This window comes from Rhinolophus sinicus, linkage group LG13 (assembly GCF_036562045.2).
Source record: "Rhinolophus sinicus isolate RSC01 linkage group LG13, ASM3656204v1, whole genome shotgun sequence".
Lineage (NCBI taxonomy): Eukaryota > Metazoa > Chordata > Mammalia > Chiroptera > Rhinolophidae > Rhinolophus > Rhinolophus sinicus.
The window spans coordinates 58,307,608-58,329,272 of NC_133762.1; the positions used below are offsets into that span (position 1 = coordinate 58,307,608).

Sequence of the window (21,665 nt, forward strand, 5' to 3'; positions counted from 1 at the left end):
AAGTTTCTAAAACATTTTTTGCATATAAATTATTAGGTTTTAAAATATAAACAGAATACTGTGCAGTTTTAGAACTGGAAAAGACATTCCAAGTATTCTAGTTGAACAGATCCTCTGAGTATTTTAGTTGTATGATCTCTTTTTACAAAAGAAGAAACCAAGACTTAGAAAGATCAAAGGATAAGCTCAAGCTCTTGGGAGATTAACTGGCTTGCCCAAGGGTATCCTAGTAAGTAAGGCCAGAACATAGACTGATGTCCAGGTGGCCACTTGTTCATTTAATTCTAAAACTTTATCATCAGAGAGTTAAGATTCAGCAAACATGGCTTTCCATATGAGCTATTTTAAGGGTGGAAAATACAGAGAGTTTTTTCTTCCACTACCATGTAGAAAGTTTTCACACCTCAATTTTGGGTAAATAGAGTTCAGTTCCAAAATATTTTGATATTAGCAAGAATACTCTATTAGAAGTGTTTATTTGGATCAATGGTAAGTTGGAATTTAGGTGATCCTAATAGCTGGGGTGGGTGGTGTGCATTTGTTTCCCTAGGTGTTGCTCTGTTGCCATTTGTGGATGAGCGAAGGCTGCGAGCTGCCCTAGAAGAAGTATACCCAGACCTCACTCCAGAAGAGAGTAAGAATTATACTTCCACTTGGTCAACATTGAGTTTGTGTAATATAGACTTTACATTTTCTTACAAAGCTCGACCCTTTTTTCGTTTGTCAAATTTCCCGTAAAGGAAGCGTAAATAATTGATTCTACTTTATAACAAAAGGTGACTTTGCTTCTTAAAATGTATTATCCATAAATTGAGTAGTAATTAAATTAAAAAATTTAAGTTTAAGTTACATGTATTTGTTAAATTTATAAAAAAGCAACACTTCAAGAATATCCTTTAACTTTTTGATTCTTATATGACATGCACACACAAAAGTAGTTTGTGCGTTGGGAGGGTATCATAAATTTCCCGCCTCTCTTCTTCCCATCATCTGCCCCAAATAACACTAACTTTGCTTGAAAGGTTAGGTTGAAACAGAAGCATTTACCCTCTGTGCTAACTTTGAAATGTTATTTTGCATAAAAAGGGGTATTTTGTCATTACTACTGATAGTTAAAAGTATAGGGAAATTGCAAAGCTGGACTCTGTTGGAAAATTTATTCAATACCAGTATAATAAACCTATAGAAATAATTTCTCTATCAACCACCCTTAGAATAATCTTTGTTATTAGATGATACAATTTGTTTCCTCAGGGAATTTTTATGTATTTCTTACAGTAAGAAACTGAGTTCTTGGGGCGGCCCATTGGCTCAGTTGGTTAGAGCACATTGCTCATAACACCAAGGTCACGTGTTCGCTTCCCACTTGGGCCAGTGAGCTGCGCCCTCCACAACTAGATTGAAAACAACGACTTGACTTGGAGTTGATGGATCCTGGAAAAACACACTCTTCCCCAATATTAAAAAAAGAAAGAAAGAAATTGAGTTCTTTATAAATAAGAAAACTTTGTCCTTTATCTTGCAATACTATATTCAGATATCTTTTAGTTACAGTTTTTTCTGATAGTCATTGATCTTTGAAACCTTATTGTCAAAGTTTTTTTCCTCTACAGAGACACATCACACATGCAGGTCTATTTTAAAGTATTTTTCATAAACTTTGTAATTAAAGTTTTTAAAATTTAGATGCTCATTTTATTCTCATAAAAATTGCTGTTGCAGATGTAATTGCTTGATCTTTATTCTTTTCTTTCTTTTCCCCCAGCTAGAAGAAACAGTCTTGGAGGCGATGTCTTATTTGTAGGGAAACATCACCCACTTCACGACTTCATTTTAGAGTTGTACCAGACAGGTTCCACAGAGGTATGGTCTCTTTTTCAAACATGAAGTATTTTTAGATAATATATTTATTTTGTTAATCAGCAATGCATTTTTTTAAATTTTCGTAAAATATAAACATTTTATATAAATATAAAAATATAGAAAGTTACCATTTTAACCATTTTTAAGTGTATAATTTTGTGGCATTAAGACCATACACAATATTGTGCAACCATTGCCACTATCCATTTCTAGAACTTTTTCATTTTTCCAATCAGAAACTCTGCATTAAACAATATTAAACAGTAACACTCCATTCTCCCCTCCCTCAACCTCTGGTAACCTCTCTTTTACTTTCTGTCTCTATAAATGTATCTGTCCTTGTACCTCACATAAATGGAGTCATATAATATGTGTCCTTTTGTGTCTGCCTCATTTCACTTAGCATGTTTTCAAGGTTTATCCATTTTGTCGCATATTGGATGGAATTTCACTCCTTTTATGGCTGAATAATAAATAGTACATTGTATGCATATGCCACGTTTTGTTTATCCACTCATCTGTCGATGGGAACTGAGTTGTTTCCACTTTTTGTTTATTCATAATGCTACTATGAGCATTGATGTAGGAGTATATGTTTGAATCCCTGCTTTCCATTCTTTTGGATATATGATCAGGAATGCATTTTTCCACAGGCAGTGGATGTACCACCTGAACTATGTCATGGGATTCAAGGAAAATTTTCTTTGGATGAAGAAGCCATCCTTCCAGATCAGTAAGTGTTCATTTGTGTATAATTGGGGTGACTGGGACGAAGTTTAGTTAGCATTGTTACCTTTTTGCCTAAATGTTTTATTTTCTAGTAATAGTGAGAAAATAGAAAACAAAACAACAACAGAAAACCTGTTGGATTAAAAAACGACTTGGGTCAAAGCCCAGCTCTTCAACATAATACCTGTGTTACTTTATGCGGGGAGCCCAAGGCATCCCTAAGACCCTTTTAGGAGATCCACAACATTAAAACTATTTTCATAATAATACTAAGATGTTATGATGATATTATTTGCTTTTGTCACTCTCTTTCTCTCTTGAGTGTACAGTGGAGTTTTCCAGAGGCAAGTGTAGTGTGATAACTCTAGAGATTGAATCAAAGCAGATAAGAGAATCCAGCTATTAAGATAGATATTAAAGAAATTTTCAAAATGTAAAACAATGATGTTCTTCTCGTTTATCTTTGTTTTGCTTTGTAAAATATAGTTTTTCATAAAAATGTTATTTACATTAACATGTAATATAGGTTTATCACTGGTATTTTTAAATTGTTATTTTTAAAATTTCTTAGGTTTAATTTTTAATGGGTACATATTGATAGATCTAAACATAAATCTCTTTAGGATCCTCAATTTTTAAGATCCTCACAGTTTGAAAACTACTGCTCCAGGTTATATATCCAGGAATAGAATTGCTGGTCATAGAGTATGTGTATCTTCTTTTTTTCTAGATAATTTCGGGTGATTTTCCAAAGTAATTACACTTATTTTATAATCTCAACAGTAGTTTATGAGAGATCTTGTTACTCTGTATTCTTGCAAAACCCTTGGAATTGTTACAACCTTTATTTTTGTCAAATCTGATGGGTGCTTATTGTCATCTTACTGTGGTTTACAATTGGCATTTCTCTGATTACTAATGATAATTAAGCCATATTTATTTGGTTTTCCTCATTTATAAAATACCTGTTCTATTTTTCTACTCATTTATCTGTTCCCTTACCCCCCTTTTTGGTTTGTAGGTATTCTTTACAAAATCTGATATAAGCCCATTGCCCATAATTGTTTCTGTTAATGAGATTATAAACAAGGGAGACAGGGTCCTTTTTTAAAGATAAAAAATGATCATATTGTTTTTGTATTTTAATGATTGCTGTTTTCTAAAGCATGACAAACACAGCACCTTCTTACTTCCATTTATCTAAAAGGTTATACTTTACAAATAAATGCTTCTTCTCTTGTTTCTCTTTAGAATAGTATGTTCTCCTGTTCCCATGTTACGGGATCTGACACAGAACACTGCAATCAGGTAAGTTTTCCAGAATTCATGGCATTCAGAACACAACTCTGAACTTGCAAATAAGTTTAAGAGGACTGATTCACAAGGAAATGGCAGCTATTATTCCACCAATACTTTGAGTTGGAAAAGCCCATATGTTGCATACCTCAGAGCAGAGCCTCTTGACTTTAAATTATGTATATTGTTAAGGTTACTGGTTTAACAAACTTGAGTCTCTGCTTTCTGGTTTCCCCTGACAACCTCTAATTCTTCCCAGATTAAGAAAGTGGGAGGTAGAAAGTAGGAGTTTCTGGGAGTAGTTTGTTGTATTGGAGCAAACAGAGCTTTGCATACTAGAGGCCCATACAGCCTCACTGTAAAGTAACAGATTATCTTAATTATGTTTTTAATTGTAGCCCTGTAGAGTTTAAAAACAAAACTTGTATACTTTATTTTGCCCAAGATGAGATAGAATAATTTGTAGTAATTTCAATCAGCAATTGTTAGAAACTTACAGCGCTAATTTCTGCTACCTAGAAAACCTATACCTCATTTCTTCAATGGTGACATTTTCTATTAAGAATAATGTAAAATATAATATGACTGTTTAGAATAAAAATCAACTAATTTACTACTCATTTGTATAATTGTTGTATATAATTACCAATATTGATGACAGGGTTTGTGTTGTCACTTTCTTCAATCTTTAGATGAGAGTAAGACGGACACATCCTAGTAATTCAAGGATTTTGCAAAAGCTCTTCCTAAATCCTCCTTTCCCACTCGTTATTTCTCTCACTCTCAGGAAATATTTTAGTGTTTACTTAGATTTCTCATTGTGAAGTATAAGCACGTTTATTTTCCTATCTTTAATGGATTTAGGTAGCAACTGCCGTTCTAAAAAGACTTTTATTTAAAGAAAACCATTGTGAATTTGGAAAATCTTCCTAGATTAGTTGCTTTTGTTTATCTTTACACATAATTTGTCCTGGCTCTTTGTCTTTGGGCTCTTTTGTTAAGTGTGGAGTTCAGAATTGTAAGCCATGCTCCTTATGCCCATCACAGTCTGGCTCCCACAGGTCTGCTGTGGACACTGCACATTAACCCTTAGGGTCTCTGGCTTGCCGTGATACTTCAGGCCAGTTAATCTCACCAGTTCTCTCTTTGGATTGTCACATGTTTGCTTGTGCTCCTCAATTTTTCTGCATGTTTTCAAGGTCCTTTCTGCCCAGCCCTTTAGAAATAGTTAATTCTACTTAACTTTCTAATTAGGTTAGAGTGTCTTGCCCAAGGGAAAAGTACAAAATCGACAAATCCTGGAGTTTTTGTTAGATGTCGTTGATTGTTTCTGATCCTGAAAGGTCCTTTGGTATTATTTGGTATCCTCTGTATTCACAAGATTATTAAATTTACAAAACAAATCTCGATCCAGGTGCTTATTCCGGTGTATGTTGAAATAACTTCAAAATAAAATTGATTTGATTGAGTTAATATCCTAGCGAGTCATGAAAGACCAGTTACCTTTTACCTTCCTAGTCTCTGAGGTAATTCTCAGTGTTTCAATATTTTCTTTGAGGGGTAGTGTTGAGGGCAAAATCCAGTTTACTGCAGTTTTTATGTGTTTGTTTCAGATGTATCCCAGTGTCGTTTTTGCTTTACAAACGAGAATCTGAAAATGCAGCTTTCAGTGCTGGTTCTCAGTTATTGCTCTTTATTTTGATTCCTGGCATTTTTTCCCCTTTCTCTACTTGGATACATCCAGCATTACATTCCATATTTGAAAAGTTGTTTCCTCGTTGAGTTTAGGTGGGTTCTTCCCATCACATTAGATCTTAATCTGTAGTGTTGAGGAAGTATACTATAGAGGTTATTGAAGTGTCTTAAAAGTCATAGATGGACCCGAAGAAAATATGGTTAGCTGTGACCTAGGAAATTTTATTTGTCCAATTCTGATTCCGTAAATCATTCAACCTATCAGCAGCTTAACTTTGAATAGAACTGAAGTATCTCCCTTAATTTAACTCATCCTGCTCTTCACCATTGTAATTTGTTTTGACCTAGTATTTATTTTTATAGTAATTCTTTGTCAACTTTAAATATATAAATCCTGCATATGATTTTGAATTACAGAAAAATAATTTTCCTGTTGCAGCAGCACAATTTTCTATCCATCTGGAGGAGTAGATATACACATACATACCTTTGTTTTACCTCAGACTTGGATAAAGCTACTTTATCCTATGTCCCTCACCAGTTCTCCTTGCTGATCTCTCATTTCTGTCCCTGGACCTCCTGTTTCCCCAGTTGCCCAGACTTAGGAGCCCATTATATGCTTTGGCTTCTTACTTTACATTATTGCTCCCTATGTCTGCACCACTATTCTGAAAATATTTTTCTTTCCAATTATTTTTTATATCTAGCTATTCCCAGTGAGCCTATTTTTTTATTCTCTTCTCCTGGATTACTGTAGTGATCTCCCAGCTAATTTATTCGATTCCACCTTCCCACTGAATCTATTGGCATTGGCATGTGATATAAGGCTTATCTTTTTTAAACACTGCCACACCTCAGAAATCTTTGATTACTCTGTAGTGCCAGTAGAATTACATTCCTTTGCTTTTTCAAGGCTGTCATAATTTGGCAGAGCTGTAGTTCTGTGCCTGAATCCCTACAGTTCTTCAAGGACACCTCCTTAACCAGGCTTATCCCTTCAGTATCCCATTGAGCTTTGTGCTTTCCTCCCATTGTTTGGAATGCTCTTCCCTTTGTAACCTACCCTTCATTACTTTTCTTCTCTTCTAAAAGGTCATCTATAAAATATATAACCTATTACATATATTCTTTTCATCAGTAGCATTGTCAGGTTTTTCTTTTTCTCTCATAGCATCTAGCATAGTTCTAAACTTATGTAAAAGCTCAGTTGTTCATAATGTTGGAACCGGTGTTTACCAAAGTCTTCTAAGAGTTCAAACTTATTCCTTCAGAGGAGTGTTTCTGAAACTTCCTGTATTCACCTGTGGATGGATCAGGCAAGGGATAGAATGTTTTATCTTCAAGGAGATTTTTTGAAAACGCAAATGTGTATGAAGATGAAATTTTTAATGTAACCATTGCTGCAGTGATTATAAAGCTCATGGTTGGCAAGCAGATACCTTGAAATCCAAAGCCTGAAGGAAATAGAGTGCAAGCAGTCAGTAACAGACTTAATGGGTTGAAAACACTTGGGAGGGTTTAACTTTCACCGCCTGTGATACTTCATAGGACACTGAACTGGTTAACCTCTTCTGAGAAAATGTCAGAGAAGACGTCCTAAGTCCTATAAACTCTTTAAGTGTTTTAAAATGTCAAGTATATGAATCACCCAATTTTCCCTGCAAGAACAGTTCGCATTGATATGCTGATTTATCATTAATTATGGAATGTATTAGGGAAAGGTAGAGTAAAAATTAAACTTGATATTTGGAGTTCTCTGCTTTCTTTGTGAAGTGTGCTAGCACTCTCAAACAATAATAGTACTTAAAATACTGTTTCTAATAAAAAACATTTCTAAGGGTAATTCTTAAAGTGAATTGAATCCAAAAAAGGTGTATATTCTATTACTTTTCTGTTGAGACTTTGCTACAGTTTTTTCTTACAAATAGTTTTAAAGTGCTACTTATGATACAAATAAAAACACTGTTCAGTTTCCTTACTTTCAGCCATGTTTAGGTTTACTTTTTTTGGGGGGAAGGGGGTCCCTGGTGTGTTTATGAAGACACTTAGGTGATTAAAATAGGGAGGTTACCTGCCAAGGAAGGGATCTATTATGCTACTCCTGGGTCAGAGTTGGTCTGGTTCATAGAAGGTTATGCTGGGTTAGTCAGCACTATTCCACCTGGAAGAAATGGTTCAAAACACTTCTGTTTACCAAATTAGATGAAACAATATAAATAAAAACACAATTTTTTTTACCTCAGCTGGGCAGCCTGTTGAATCCATAAGCTTTACTGTTAACTCATTTCCTCCCTGAGAGTGCTTCTTTCTTATCTCAGTGTTACTGCTTTCCCTCCCCTGATAAACTCCACAATTAATCCCTTTTGGTTCTGGTGATGGAAATTTGTCAATGAGTAATCTGTATTTTTTTCCATTTATTATTCCCAGTATTGTTTCCATATTTTATTATAATATTATTTCCATTATTTTTAATCCTCTACCTATAAGAATTTGAATTGCATAAGTCTGAAGAAAACGAAGAAACTTCCAAAGTTTGGATCCAAATGAAAATTACCCTATGGTCTTTGTCTAATGGGTGCCTGCCTCGTCTGTCTGTTTCACTTTTAGGAGATTTGTTTACGTTGTGGTTTATATTATCACACTGTAAAAGTACAGTTGAGTTGTGCTCCAGCTTCTTTTATTTAGTTTCTAAAAACATAATAGTTCTTCGTATATATTTTTGGGAACAAATTAAAATACTGAAAATCTCTCAACCATTGAAACCGCTTTAGGAGAGTTGTCTTTAAATTGTTTTCAAAGATCCAATGGAAAAGAGTGTTTTAATCTTTGAGATTATAAATAGTGTTCCTTGTCCCTTTACTAGGGACCTCCAAACTTATTTTAAATACTCCTTTTCAGAGCATGAGCAATATTTTCCCTTTCAGAGCATGAGCATGAATAATGGAATTTTTCAAACAATTTTATTGAGGAATAATTGACATATAGTAAACTGCACATATTTGACGAATAAATGAATTTGTTTTTCTAAACATTTGTTTCAGCTATCAAATCTCTTGTTTATAACCATTGTCCGTCAGGAGAGATTATCCCTGTACCCCATGATTATCTCTTTTCCCTGAAGTGTCTTACTTTGGCTGTCCCCTTCATTTTCTTAGTTTCAGCTCTTTCACTGTATGACTTGCAGATCTTCATCTTGAGCCCTCACCTGAATGGGCTCTTCATTCCATTTCCACCCCTGCCATTTCTTTTGCTTGCCGTACATTTCCACCTCAAGTACATGTTGCAGGCTCCTTTTGGTTTGCTCCCCCTGCTCTCTTACACACTGCTGCTGGGTGGTTCTTTTTGAATTGGATGTTTGATTGCTTTTACTCCCTTACTGACAACTTGTAGTGGCTTCCATGTTACAGTCGTAACAAGCCCTTCACAACAGTATACCTGTTCAACCAGCCTGTCTACTGTCCACTTCTGTTGACATACTTTTGCACTCCAATCTTGCCCTTTTCAACTATGGTGCCACCTGAGAATTAAATCTGAGAACTTAAAGCATTCATTGCATGTAATGAATCAATCTGTGTCTTGTGCATTTAGAGCGATACTAGTTATGTATCTTCCTTGGGAGAATTGAGAATGTAGTCACTCAAATCATTTTTTTGAAGGCTTACTTCTCTCCCAGATCCCCATTGAGAAGGCTGCTTTAAACAACTATTCCTTGGTCCTGAGACCCCTTTTCTTGTCTGTTCTATTTATTTCCTCTATCATCCTATAACCAATTCTGTCCCATCTTAAACCATAGTTTTTTTTAGGTTGGTGCACAAATTGCGGTTTTTGCAATTGTTTTTAACCTTTTAAACCACAATTACTTTTGCACCAACCTAATAGATGATGTTTTCCTTGGTCCCAGGTGAAAGAATCACCTTCTTCTTCCACCATGCTTTTAGCTTACACACTCACAAAGACTTGTATGTGGAAGATGTGTGTGTGCACATGCTTTGACTCAGCTTTTTTTCTGTGCCTGTTGTTGTCTTTTCTACTTTACTCCTTATAAAACTGTTATTAAACATTTTCCCTTATTAGAAAGGGAGGCAGGTTCGATGTGTTTGTACCTCTACTCCTACCATGAGCCATGTATGCAGTTGGGCACTCTTAAGAGTTCGGTAAACTGCTGAAAAGCCCTGCAGACACAGAGATAACTGCTTTGAGACACTTTTATTGCAAGTCTTGCTTTATTACCAGTTTTCTCTTTACTTTGTATGAGCCCAAATACTTAACTACTGTTTTCCCTGTTAACCTCTTAAACCTTTAACGCTGCCTGTCCTGACTTGCCCTGCTTAAGCCACCTTGCCCAATAGAGAACATTTGAAATAAAAACAGTTGCTAGTGAAGAATGAGTTGTAAGAGGAACAGAAGGAGTGAATGAAATGTTACTCAGCTGTTGTTGAGATCATAGCATTTTTATTATAAACGAATCTTTTTGTGTACTTAAAATACACAGTTAAATCCTACTGCAATGAAAATTTCTCTATTACAAATGGGCCCTAATAATTTAAAGTAGCAGTATTTGAAGAGAAAAAAGTTAGCTATCTAAAAGGTTAACTAGTTCAATGAAACTTTTTAAAACTGATTGCAACTGTAATTTGTAATCACTGGAAGAATTTTAGAAAATATTTAAAAAGCACAAAGAAAGAAAAGAGATGGTTGATTGTATAGAGAATATCATTGGTAACCTTTTGGTAACCAAAATATATATATATATATATTCTCATGCCATTATTCCATTACCAAAATGTTCAAAATATCAGCTGAATATTCCATTTATAGGAAAAACTGTAGTTTTTTTAACCAGTCCACTGTTATTCATACACTTAGGTTTTATGGTTTTCTACATTATAAATACTGACATTATGAGCATTCTTAAGTACTGGGGGTGCCAAAAAAAATGTGTACAAGTGGACTCTGGTCGACTAATCAGAAGTGTCTGGAGGCTGATGGTAACCACTTTGAGTATCTCTTGTAATTGCACAAGTCACACGTGACATGTATTCAGCCTTCATTATCAGTATATATTGAGTATTAAACAATTTTAATAGATTTTCCGTTCTTAAAATGTATGTACATTTTTTTGACACCCTCTGTCTAAATCAGACATCTGTCCAGAGTCCTAGAGAGGCATTGCTGTGTCAGAAGAAAGTCTTCTGTACTTACCAACCTTTGGGATAGATACATACACATACCACCAGAAAGGAAGTTTGACCTAGCTTATTATACTCAAAGTCTGAAATGTACAGCCTTATAAAATAAGCTTTTGTGTAGTTTTCAAATTGTGACTGTTTCATTTATCGAAGAAACACACATTAGTAGAACAGGATACAGGATTACAACTGGGTTGTTTAGTGTTTTTTTCCCCCCAGAGATTGTGTTCTTTTTTTTTTTTTAACTTGTGTTTACTTAAGTGTGTTTTTCCAGGACCCATCAGCTCCAAGTCAAGTAGTTGTTTCAATCTAGTTGTAGAGGGCATAGCTCACAGTGGCCCATGTGGGGAATCAAACTGGCAACCTTCTTGTTAAGAACACCTCGCTTTAACCAACTGAGCTAACCGACTGCCCTGTGTGCATTTTTTTATTTTGCAAATGTTTGTATTGTTGTTTTCATCTTTTCCTTATTGCAAGAGGAGCTGATCTTCCTTAGAATGCTATAGGGAGAGTCTTTGCCAGGGACTGAACAAAATGAAAGGTGTTTTTTTTTATTTTTTGTTGTTCTAAACCTCTTCAACTTGTCTCTAATATACTAGAATTTCTCAAGAGCTGAGGCGAAACAATGTCTACTATTTCTCTGTGGTCAGAGCTAGAACTGCTAGAACGTGGCTCCTCCCCCAGAGAGTTACATGAAGGCTATGTATTAGTAATTAGCGGCAGTTTGGTGAGGAAGATATTTAGACATTTTGCAAAACTATTGACTGAAAATAATTTTTCGAGAAGACTTTTGGATTTTATTCTGTTTAAACATGAATATTACTTCAGTGTATGTGATAGTTGAGCCAGGCTAATAAATCATTAAATTGTGTATTATTCTCTTCTAGTATTGATTTTAAAGACCCGCAGTTTACTGAAGATTATGTTTTTAAAGCTGTAATGCTTCCGGGAGCAAGGTAACAACAATGTAGTTATAAAATATGGACTACCTGAATTTGTTTTATATAAACGATGTTCATCTCTGTAACTCTTATATTTTCAAATGGTCAGAAAACCAGCACCAGTACTGAAACCTAGTGACTGGGAAAAATCCAGCAATGGACGGCAGTGGAAGCCCCAGCTTGGCTTTAATCGGGACCGGCGGCCTGTCCACCTGGATCAGGCAGCATTCAGGACTTTGGGGTGAGTGGTAGGTTTCTATCCTTTGTATAGTTTGCTTTTTCTGAAGCATCCACAAAGCACTGTCAGTATTTATGCCACAGATATTTAAGAGAGTATTAAATACAACTTTTTACAGATATTTTAATGATTTTATACTTTTCTGGCTTTTCTTCCATTTTAAAATTCACTTTTGTTTCTTTGATTTATGTTTTACTTTATGTGTTGCTTGAGAATTCCACTGTTTTCTCTTGAGATTTTGCTATCTTTCTGACAATTATTTAAAAAGAAAACGTTCCCTTTACTCTCAAGAAAGTTTTAGCTGAATTAATGTACAATAGAATCTGTTTAAAGTGTTAACCAATACATTAGTACACAAAGCCCCCAGTTTCCTAGATTTTTACTTAACCAATATTCAAGCAGTTATATCTCATTGTTGCTTGAATTTTTCATTTCTTTGCCTATTAGTTAGATTGAGTCTCTTTTAATATGTTTACTGTTAATTTGTATTTCTTCTGTGAATTTCTGATTTTTATCCTTTGCTCTTATTAGCTATTGAATTATCTTTTTCCTAGCTACAGAGAGAACTATATATAGAGAGGGGACTTTATTGAAACAATAACAGGTAAAAAGCTGGGATAAAAAGAGCAATGGGCTGGGGGAAATTTTAATGAGTTATTGTTTATTAATTAATAATAATAACTCACATTTAGATATTTCCAATTCATAGGAAAACCTTAGGATTCAAAATGGATTTCGTCATTAGGTTGCCTTCAGCATGTACTTTATATACAGTAAGGGACAGCGTGGCATGATCGTTAAGAGCATGGGCTTTGGATCCTAAATGTCTGGATGCAGATGCCTTTTTACCACTTAATACTTTTGTGCAAGCTACTGAACTGCTCTATGCCTCCCTTTTCTGTGTGTGAAATGGGAATAATAATTTTACCTACCTCATGAAGTTGTTAGGATGAAGTGAGCTAATGCCTATGAAGTGCTTATGATAGTTCCTCAACACTGGAAGCATTAGCTGTTATTGTGGTTGGTTCTTTTGGAAGTCTTTATTCCTAATAGTAAAAGAAATACGAATTTAAAATATTCTTAAGATATCTTTTTGCATTATTTCAACTGTTTTGGAATGCAACGTAGAAGTACCTTTAATTTGAGTTCTGACTTCTGAAGATGCTCTTAACTTTGATCCAAATTCCTACTTCTTGGAATTTTAGAGGACCATAAAGTTTTATGTCTAAATGTCTCTAGTACATTGTCATCTATAATACTATTAATAGTACTAAATGAGAGGTGATTTAGTTGAATATGAGACATCTACATGGTAAATTGTTCTATAGTTATACATATTACAATTATGAAGCCTATGAAAGATATCGGGAAATGTTTGATATAGTAAATTGAAAATAGTAAAATATAGAGTAGTAGTGTAGACAGATGGCCCTTTGTAGCCACAGGTTTTGCATCTGCAGATTCAACCAACTGTGGATCAAAAATATTGGGGAGGGAAAAATCCCTAACAGTTCCAAAAAGCAAAACTTGAATTTGTCACGTGCTGAGTACTACACTGAATCTACGCAAATGATGTAATTTGTCAGCATATCCTGTTGTAGCTTATATGCAAATCTAGGTTACATGTAGGTACTATACCATGTTATATAAGGGACTCCTCAGATTTTATCATCAGATTTTATCATCTCCAAGGCATCCTGGAATGGATCTCCCATAGATACCAACAGACAACTGTAGTGATAGACAAAACTGAAATGTAACCCAAAAAAAGAAAAATAGACATAATATTTTTGCTTAAAGTAATTAATAAATATTTAAATGATTATCATTAAGAATCTTGGTATGACAAGTAACATTTGCTGTCACCATTAATACCAGGTACTGTTTTGAACTTTGTTAATCTTTAAATCTGTTATCTTAATCAGATCTAGTAGTAAAGAGATGGCCACTAGCACTTGATTAATTTGTGTCAGCTGTGATGTGATGGATATATCTAGATATAATTGTTTTCTGATTTGGGTGGGGGGTCCTTTTGCAGCCATGTTATGCCAAGAGGCTCAGGAACTGGCGTTTACAGTAATGCTGCACCACCACCTGTGACTTACCAGGGTAACTTATACAGGCCGCTGTTGAGAGGACAAGCGCAGATTCCAAAACTTATGTCAAGTAAGTTTTTACTAATTGGTTACTTTACATGCTAAATTAAATATTACAACAAAGGTTGGTTTCTAATCTTCATTGCTAAAAAGATTTATTGTATCAGTGCAGAGATAGTAGACTTAAAAACATACAATTCAGAAGAATTAGAAGAGAATACTCCTTGCAGTGTTCAGATATTTTTCTTTATATAGTTAATTAAATATATGAATTAGATTTCCTATTTTCATTTGTAAATCTTCTTTTGAGTGAACATATGCAAAAAGAGGTATGTGGAATACACTGCTATTTATTCCATTAATCCAAGTAGTGGGGCAATTAAATCACATGCAGTAGATGTGGAATTACAACCACTTAATAGGAAGATAACAATATCCCTTTCTTGAACAAATTGTATCTCATTACCACCAAAGATGAAGCCAGCCATTGCTTTCGGTAGGAATATGCCTTTTACCCGGTGGTTCTCTAAAGACTTTGCCTTTTTCTGACCCCTTATAACTTGTTTTATGGGCAAAAATGTTTCAGAAATGTTAACCAGTAGAATAGTTGTATGGTATTTGGATTGCAGTGGAAAAGGGAGAAAATAGTTGAATGTTAGGCTTCATAGATTTTGCATTATTTTTAAATTGTATCCCCATTTGATGTTGTTTTTGAGTTCCATGGCTGTGCTCATTTATCAAGAAAGTCTAAGTTGTGCCAAGTTTTCAAAACCTCTTTCTTCATGAAGTCCTTGCTTCTTCATTCCTGGTTGTTTGGTTGCTACCCAACCAGGCAATGTCAGAATGTCAGGGAAAGAGAGTGGGGCAAGATGCTAACATTTGTTAAATCTAAGTGTCATCATTTCAAATATTTTTCTGAATGTTTGAAATATTTCATAAAAATTAAATTAAAAAGAGATAGGGATTATTCCCTACATTGTATATTACATCCCTGTGACTTATTTTGTAACTGGAATTTTGTATATCTTAATCTCTTCTCCTTTCCTGCTCATCCCCTCCACCCCCACCCCCTTCTCTGGCAACCAACAGATTGTTCTCTGTGTCTATGAATTTGTTTCTGTTGTTTCTGTTTCGTTTTGTTTGTTCATTTGTTTTTTGGTTGAACATATAAGTGAAATCTTAATGGTATTTGTCTTTCTCTGTCTGACTTATACATAGCATACTGCTCTCAAAGTCCATCTATGTTGTTGCAAATGGTAAGGTTTTGTTCTTTTTTTTTTTTTCTCTTTTTAAGATTTTATTGGGGAAGGGGAACAGGACTTCATTGGGGAACAGTGTGTACTTACAGGACTTTTTTTTCCCAATTCAAGTTGTTGTCCTTTCAGTCTTAGTTGTGGAGGGCGCAGCTCAGCTCCAGGTCCAGTTGCCATTGCTAGTTGCAGGGGGCACAGCCCACCATCCCTTGCGGGACTGGAGGAATCGAACCGTCAACTTTGTGGTTGAGAGGACACGCTCCAATCAGCTGAACCATCCAGGAGGCAGCTCAGGTCAAGGTGCTGTGTTCAATCTTAGTTGCCGGGAGTGGAGCCCACCATCCCTTGCGGGACTCGAGGAGTTGAACCGGCAGCCTTGTGGTTGAGAGCCCACTGGCCCATGTGGGAATCGAACTGGCTGCCTTCAGAGTTAGGAGCACGGAGCTCCAACTGCCTGAGCCACCAGGCTGGCCCAGTTTTGTTCTTTTTTTATGGCTGAGTATTATATACCACATCTTCTTTATCCTGTCGATGGACGTAGGTTGCTTTTATACTTTGGCTATTGTAAATAATGCTATAATGACCTTAAGGGTACATATATCTTTTCGAATCATTGTTTTTGTTTTCATCTGATAAATACCCAGAAGTGGAGTTGCTGGGTGGTATGGTAGCTCTATTTTTAATCTATTGAGGAATTACCATACTGTTTTCCATAGTGGCTGTTCTAGTTTCCAATACCACCAACAGTGCATGAGGGTTCCCTTTTCTCCACATCCTCATCGATACTTATTTGTTGTCTTTTTCATAGTAGTCATTCTGACAGGTATGATGTGATATCTCCTTGTGCTTTTGGTTTTCATTGCCCTGATGATTGGCAATCTTGAGCATCTTTTAATGTGCCTGTTGGCCATCTGTATGTCTTCTTTGAAGAAACATGTATTGAGGTCCTGTGTCCATTTCCTAATTAGATTGTTTGGTTTGTGATGTTGAGTTGTATGAGTTCTTTATATATTTTGGATATTAACCCCTTATTGGATATATCATTTGTAAATATATTCTCCCATTCAGTAGGTTTCCTTTTTGTCTTGTTGATAACTCTCCTTCGCTATGTGAAAGCTTTTTGTTTGATGTAGTCCCATGTGTTTATTTTTGCTTTTGTTGCCTTTGCCTGAGGAGACATACCCCAAAAAATATTGTTACGTTAAATGTCAAAGAGTTTACTGCCTGTCATTTCTTCTAGGAGTCTTTACAGTTTTGGGTCTTATATTTAAGTCTTCAATCCATTTTGAGTTTATTTTTGTATATGGGATAAGAATGTGGTCTAATTTTTTTGTTTGCATGTATCTGTCCACTTTTTTTAACACCATTCATTGAAAAGACTGTCTTTTGCTCCATTATATATTTTTGCCTCCTTTTTCATAGATGAATTGACCACTATAGCATTTGCTTATTTCTAGGCTTTCTATTCTTTGATCTCTATATCTGTTTTTGTGCCGGTGCCATACTGTTTTGATTACTATAGCTTTGTAATATAGTTTGAAATCAGGGGGTGTGATACCTCCAACTTGTCTTCTTCTTTTTCAAGATTGCTTTGGTTATTTGGGGTTTTTTTTGTGGTTCTATATAAATATTAGGATTATTTGTTCTAGTTCTGTGAAAAATGTCATTGATATTTTGAGAATATTCCATTGAATCTCTAGGTTGCTTTGGATAATATGGACATTTTAATGATATTAATTCTTCTAATCCATGAGTACAGTATATATTATATCCTTTCATTTATTTGTCTTCTTCATTTCTTTCATCGATGTCTTACAGATTTCCAAGTACAGGTTTTTTACCTCCTTGGTTAAATTTCTTCATAGGTATCTTGTTTTTACAATCAGTTGTAAATGGGATTGCTGTCTTAATTTCGTTTCCTGGTGGTTCATTATTAGTGTTTAGAATTGCAACAGATTTCTGCATATTAATTGCAACATCGCTGATTTAATTTATTCTAATAGTTTTTGTTGGACTATAAATAGTATCATACCATCTGCAAATAGTGACAGTTTTACTTCTTCCCTTCCAATTTGTACACCTTTTGTGTTTTTTTCTTGTTTGACTGCTGTGGCTAGGACTTCCAATACTGTGTTGAATAAGAGTGGTGACAGTGGGCATCCTTATCTTATTCCTGATCTTAGAGAAAAAACTTCCATCTTTTCATCCTTGAGTATGACGTTAGCTATGGGTTTGTCATACAAAGTCTGACAATTAAGTTTGTGAATTCATCCTAGAAAAAGTGCTAAATATCTCATTGCTGAGTATCACTATAGTCACCTTCGAAGTACTCCCCTTGGGAAGCTGTGCACTGACGCCAGTGTCTAGTCCACCCTTCAAAGCAGTTTGGGAACTCTTTTTCTGGAATGGCCATCAGAGCTGTCATTGTATTATTCTTGATGTCCTGAATGTCATCAAAATGTCTTCCTTTCAATATTTCCTTTATCTTTGGGTAAAGAAAGAAGTCATTGGGGGCCAGATCAGGTGAGTAGGGAGGGTGTTCCAGTGCAGTTATTTGTTTATTGGCTGAAAACGCCCTTATAGACAGTGCCTTGTGAGCTGGCACATTGTCGTGATGCAAGTGCCATGAATTGTTGATGAAAAGTTCAGGTCGACTTTTTCACACAGCCTTTTTAGCACTTCCAAACAGTAAACTTGGTTAACTGTTTGTCCAGTTGTTACAAATTCATAATGAATAATCCTTCTCATATTTAAAAAAAAAAAAAAAAAAAAAAAAAGGTTAGCAACGTCGTTGCAACAAGTTCACGAACTTATTTGTCTGACCTTGTATATCATGCTATTACTCCCTTCTGACCTGCAAAGTTTTTGCTGAAAAACCAGCTTATAGTCTTTTGTACATAACCAGCTGGTTTTTTTTATTGTTTTAAGACTCTAACTTTTGGTGTTTTAATTATGTGTCTATGTGGGACTTTTTAGGTTCATCTTGTTTGGGACTCTCTGCTTCACTTGGATGTCTGTTTCCTTCACCAGGTTAGGGAAGTTTTCAGGCATTATTTTTTTCAAGTACCGTGTTTCCCCGAAAATAAGACCAAATGGAAAAGAAGCTGTAGCATGATTTTTCAGGATGCTCATAATATAAAATAAGCCCTAATGCGTCTTTTGGAGCAAAAATTAATATAAGACCTGGTCTTACTTTCAGGGAAATATGGTAGGGCTTATTTTATATTACGAGCATCCTGAAAAATCATGCTAGGGCTTCTTTTCTGGTTAGGTCTTATTTTTGAGGAAACATAGTAGGTTTTCTGTCCCTTTTTTTCTTTTCTCCTTCTGGGACCCCTGTGATTCAAATATTTGTGTATTTGATATTGTTCCAGAGGTCCCTTAAACTGTCCTCTTTTTCTTTCTTTTTTTTTGCTCTTCAGATTGGATGATTTCCACCACCTTGTCTTCCAGCTTGGTGATTCGTTTTTCTGCTTTAGCTAATCTGCTATTGATTTCCTTTAGTTTGTCTTTCATTTCAGTTACTCTATTCAGTTCTGATTGGTTCTTTTTATATTTTCTCTCTTTATTAACGTTCCCACTGAGTTCATCTATTCTTCTCCAAGTTCATTGAGCATCTTTATAACCATTGTTTTGCAGTCTTAGTCATGTATTGCTTGTCTCCATTTTATTTAGTTCTTTTTCTGTTGTTGTTTTTTTTCTATTCATTTATTGGGAACGTATTTCTCTGTATCCTCATTTTGAATGTCTCTGTATTTGTTTTTATGAATATGTGAAACAGCAGTCTCTCCTGATTTTGAAGGAGTGGTTTTGTGTAGTAGCTTTCCCTTTGTGGACTATATGGGCTGAGTTTCTTTGGCATGCCACTTGGGGCTGGAGCTGGGATGGGCACAGGCCTCATGGAGACCTGGGGGCATGCTGTGCTGGAACCACCTTGGCAGGCCAGATAGAGCTGTAGTTGGAGATGACTTAGGCCGTGGGGTGTCCTGGGGGTAAGCTACTCTGGAGCTGCCTTGATAGTCAAATTAGAGCTATAGCTGGAGTGGGTTCAAGCTATGGGGAGTCCCAGGGGCAAGTCCTACACTGCCATCTTGGAAGCTGGCTTAACGACATTGAATGGAGCATTGTTAGACTCCATCATGAAATCTATGGACTTCTGCAGTTTTATTCTATTTAGTGAAGCACAGAAAAGGCACAGAGTTTAATGGGCCTGTTGGAGAACTGCTTGGTGCAGTAGTTACTTATCTGCTTTTCCTCTAATATTTAGTAAACAACATTTCTGAGTATTTCTATGTATACAGTATATGTGGAATATGTATCCAGCCATACGCATAAAACAGAAGGATCTATCACTTTGAAAGCGCTATGAATGCCCTGAGATTTTTACCAGTAAATGGTGAAAGCACATCCAGGTTATTGTTAAAGCAAGCTGTTTATTGACACATTCTTATCAGTTCCTTTTTTCTTATGGCTCTTGGACATTTACTTCTGTCCATAATGGTATCACAGCTTCCAGACTGACCACTGACCAACACTCCTGGTGTCTGTCAGGAAAAAGTAGAAGAAAAGCTATCCCCTGTAGCCACCATAGCCCCCAAAACTTTTAGAACTGGACCAACCAAACCTCAGGTGAACAAAACTGAAGAAACAAAATCTTAAAAGACTGTGGTTTATTGCAGGGGGTTAGGGGAGGGGAGAGGAAGAATTAAGTCAGATAATGCCAGCAGCCAAAGGGGTAAAATGGTCTATGACGTTACCCTGTCCAGAGCTTGGAGGTGCACAGGGACATAGGGGCAATTTACACTGACACAGCTACTGCACCACTAAATACAACACACACTCTGTCAATGGCCATGCGTCTTCAGTCCAAATTTATACACAAATGTGCACACATTCCTTTAGTGGATATAAGGTAAAAGAATCCTTGTGGTGAGATCAAACACCAGAAATAAGAAAATCACACTGCTGTGGAATAGCTCAGCCTGAACAATGTGGTGATCCCAGCTAAGCCATCAGATGTGGTTTCTTTGCTCCCTTAATGTCCTTTGGAAATGGTGATAGCTTTTGTAAGCTTGGTGGTAAAGAACTGAAGATAACTAGTGCTGGATAGAGGAATCTTATTTTTGATTCTGGCAGCTTGCTATTTTGGTAACATGGTAATTGAGTTGACCACAATCAAAGTACAGTACTTGATCTCTCCTCCTTACTGCATGAGTGAGCGGATGATGAAATAGTGATGTCAGCATCCTTGAACATATCTAAGAGCGCAGTGTTGACTACAGCTTCTGTTTGAAGTGATGCTGTGTTTTGGTTGTGGCCTGAAGCTTTGAAGTGCAGCTTGGTATCTCTTTTCTTCCACGGAGCTCTTACCATTCAAACACCACAGATTTGGTAAAATAATAGTTAGGTTGACTTTTGCTTACTTCCACTCAGTCATTTTTGTATGAATCCAAAGGGGTGGTTTTATGTTTGTTTTGTTTTGTCTTTTTAAAACGGTTTTTAGCTGATAGTTAGAAGAACAATGAGTACTTAGAACTGTGCCACTAATGAAAAGATAATCCTATTTTTGTTTTTTGTTTTTAATGGAGTGTGCAGCATGTCTATAATTTTGTTTAGATGACTGCAGAGCCTGGAAAAGCTATTGCTGCTAAGGATGCATAACATAGTGCTATCGGTCTTTATATGAGGTGTGATCAATCAATATGGTGAATGTTTAAATTTTAAAAAAATTATTACAGTAAAAGATACATTGCTGGGGCCGGCCCGGTGGCTCAGGTGGTTAGAGCTCCATGCTCCTAACTCCGAAGGCTGCCGGTTCGATTCCCACATGGGCCAGTGGGCTCTCAACCACAGGTTGCCGGTTCAACTCCTTGAGTCCCGCAAGGGATGGTGGGCTCCGCCCCCTGCATCTAAGATTGAACACGGCACCTTGAGCTGCCTCACGGATGGCTCAGTTGGTTGGAGCGCGTCCTCTCAACCACAAGGTTGCCGGTTTGACTCCCACAAGGGATGGTGGGCTGTGCCCCCTGCAACTAGCAACGTAACTGGACCTGGAGCTGAGCTGCGCTCTCCACAACTAAGACTGAAAGGACAACAACTTGACTTGGGGGAAAAAAGAAAAGGACTGGAAGTACACACTGTTCCCCAATAAAGTCCTGTTCCCCTTCCCCAATAAAATCTTAAAAAAAAAAAAAAAAAAATTGCCATTAATACCCCTCAAAATACTCCCCCTCACTTTGAACACACCCCATCGTTCTTGCCACTTTCTGAAGCAGTTCTGGAAGTCCTCTTTCATGAGTTGCACTGTCATGGCTTCCTCGATGTCCTGAATCATTTTGACTTTGGGGAAGAGCCAGAAGTTGCAC

The 21,665-nt window shown here is 36.1% G+C and overlaps 1 protein-coding gene across 2 annotated transcripts in view; it reads left to right on the plus strand.

Annotated features, from left to right (window-relative positions):
- XRN2 (5'-3' exoribonuclease 2) overlaps nt 1-21,665 on the plus strand; it is an 85,810-nt gene that overhangs the window by 45,073 nt on the left and 19,072 nt on the right. For both annotated transcript variants that reach the window (XM_019717479.2, XM_074318004.1), the window contains 7 exons: nt 551-634; nt 1,766-1,863; nt 2,517-2,596; nt 3,844-3,900; nt 11,660-11,728; nt 11,823-11,954; nt 13,990-14,117. In XM_019717479.2, coding sequence (XP_019573038.2) covers nt 551-634; nt 1,766-1,863; nt 2,517-2,596; nt 3,844-3,900; nt 11,660-11,728; nt 11,823-11,954; nt 13,990-14,117 — 648 coding nt within the window. The remainder of the gene's footprint in view (nt 1-550; nt 635-1,765; nt 1,864-2,516; nt 2,597-3,843; nt 3,901-11,659; nt 11,729-11,822; nt 11,955-13,989; nt 14,118-21,665) is intronic.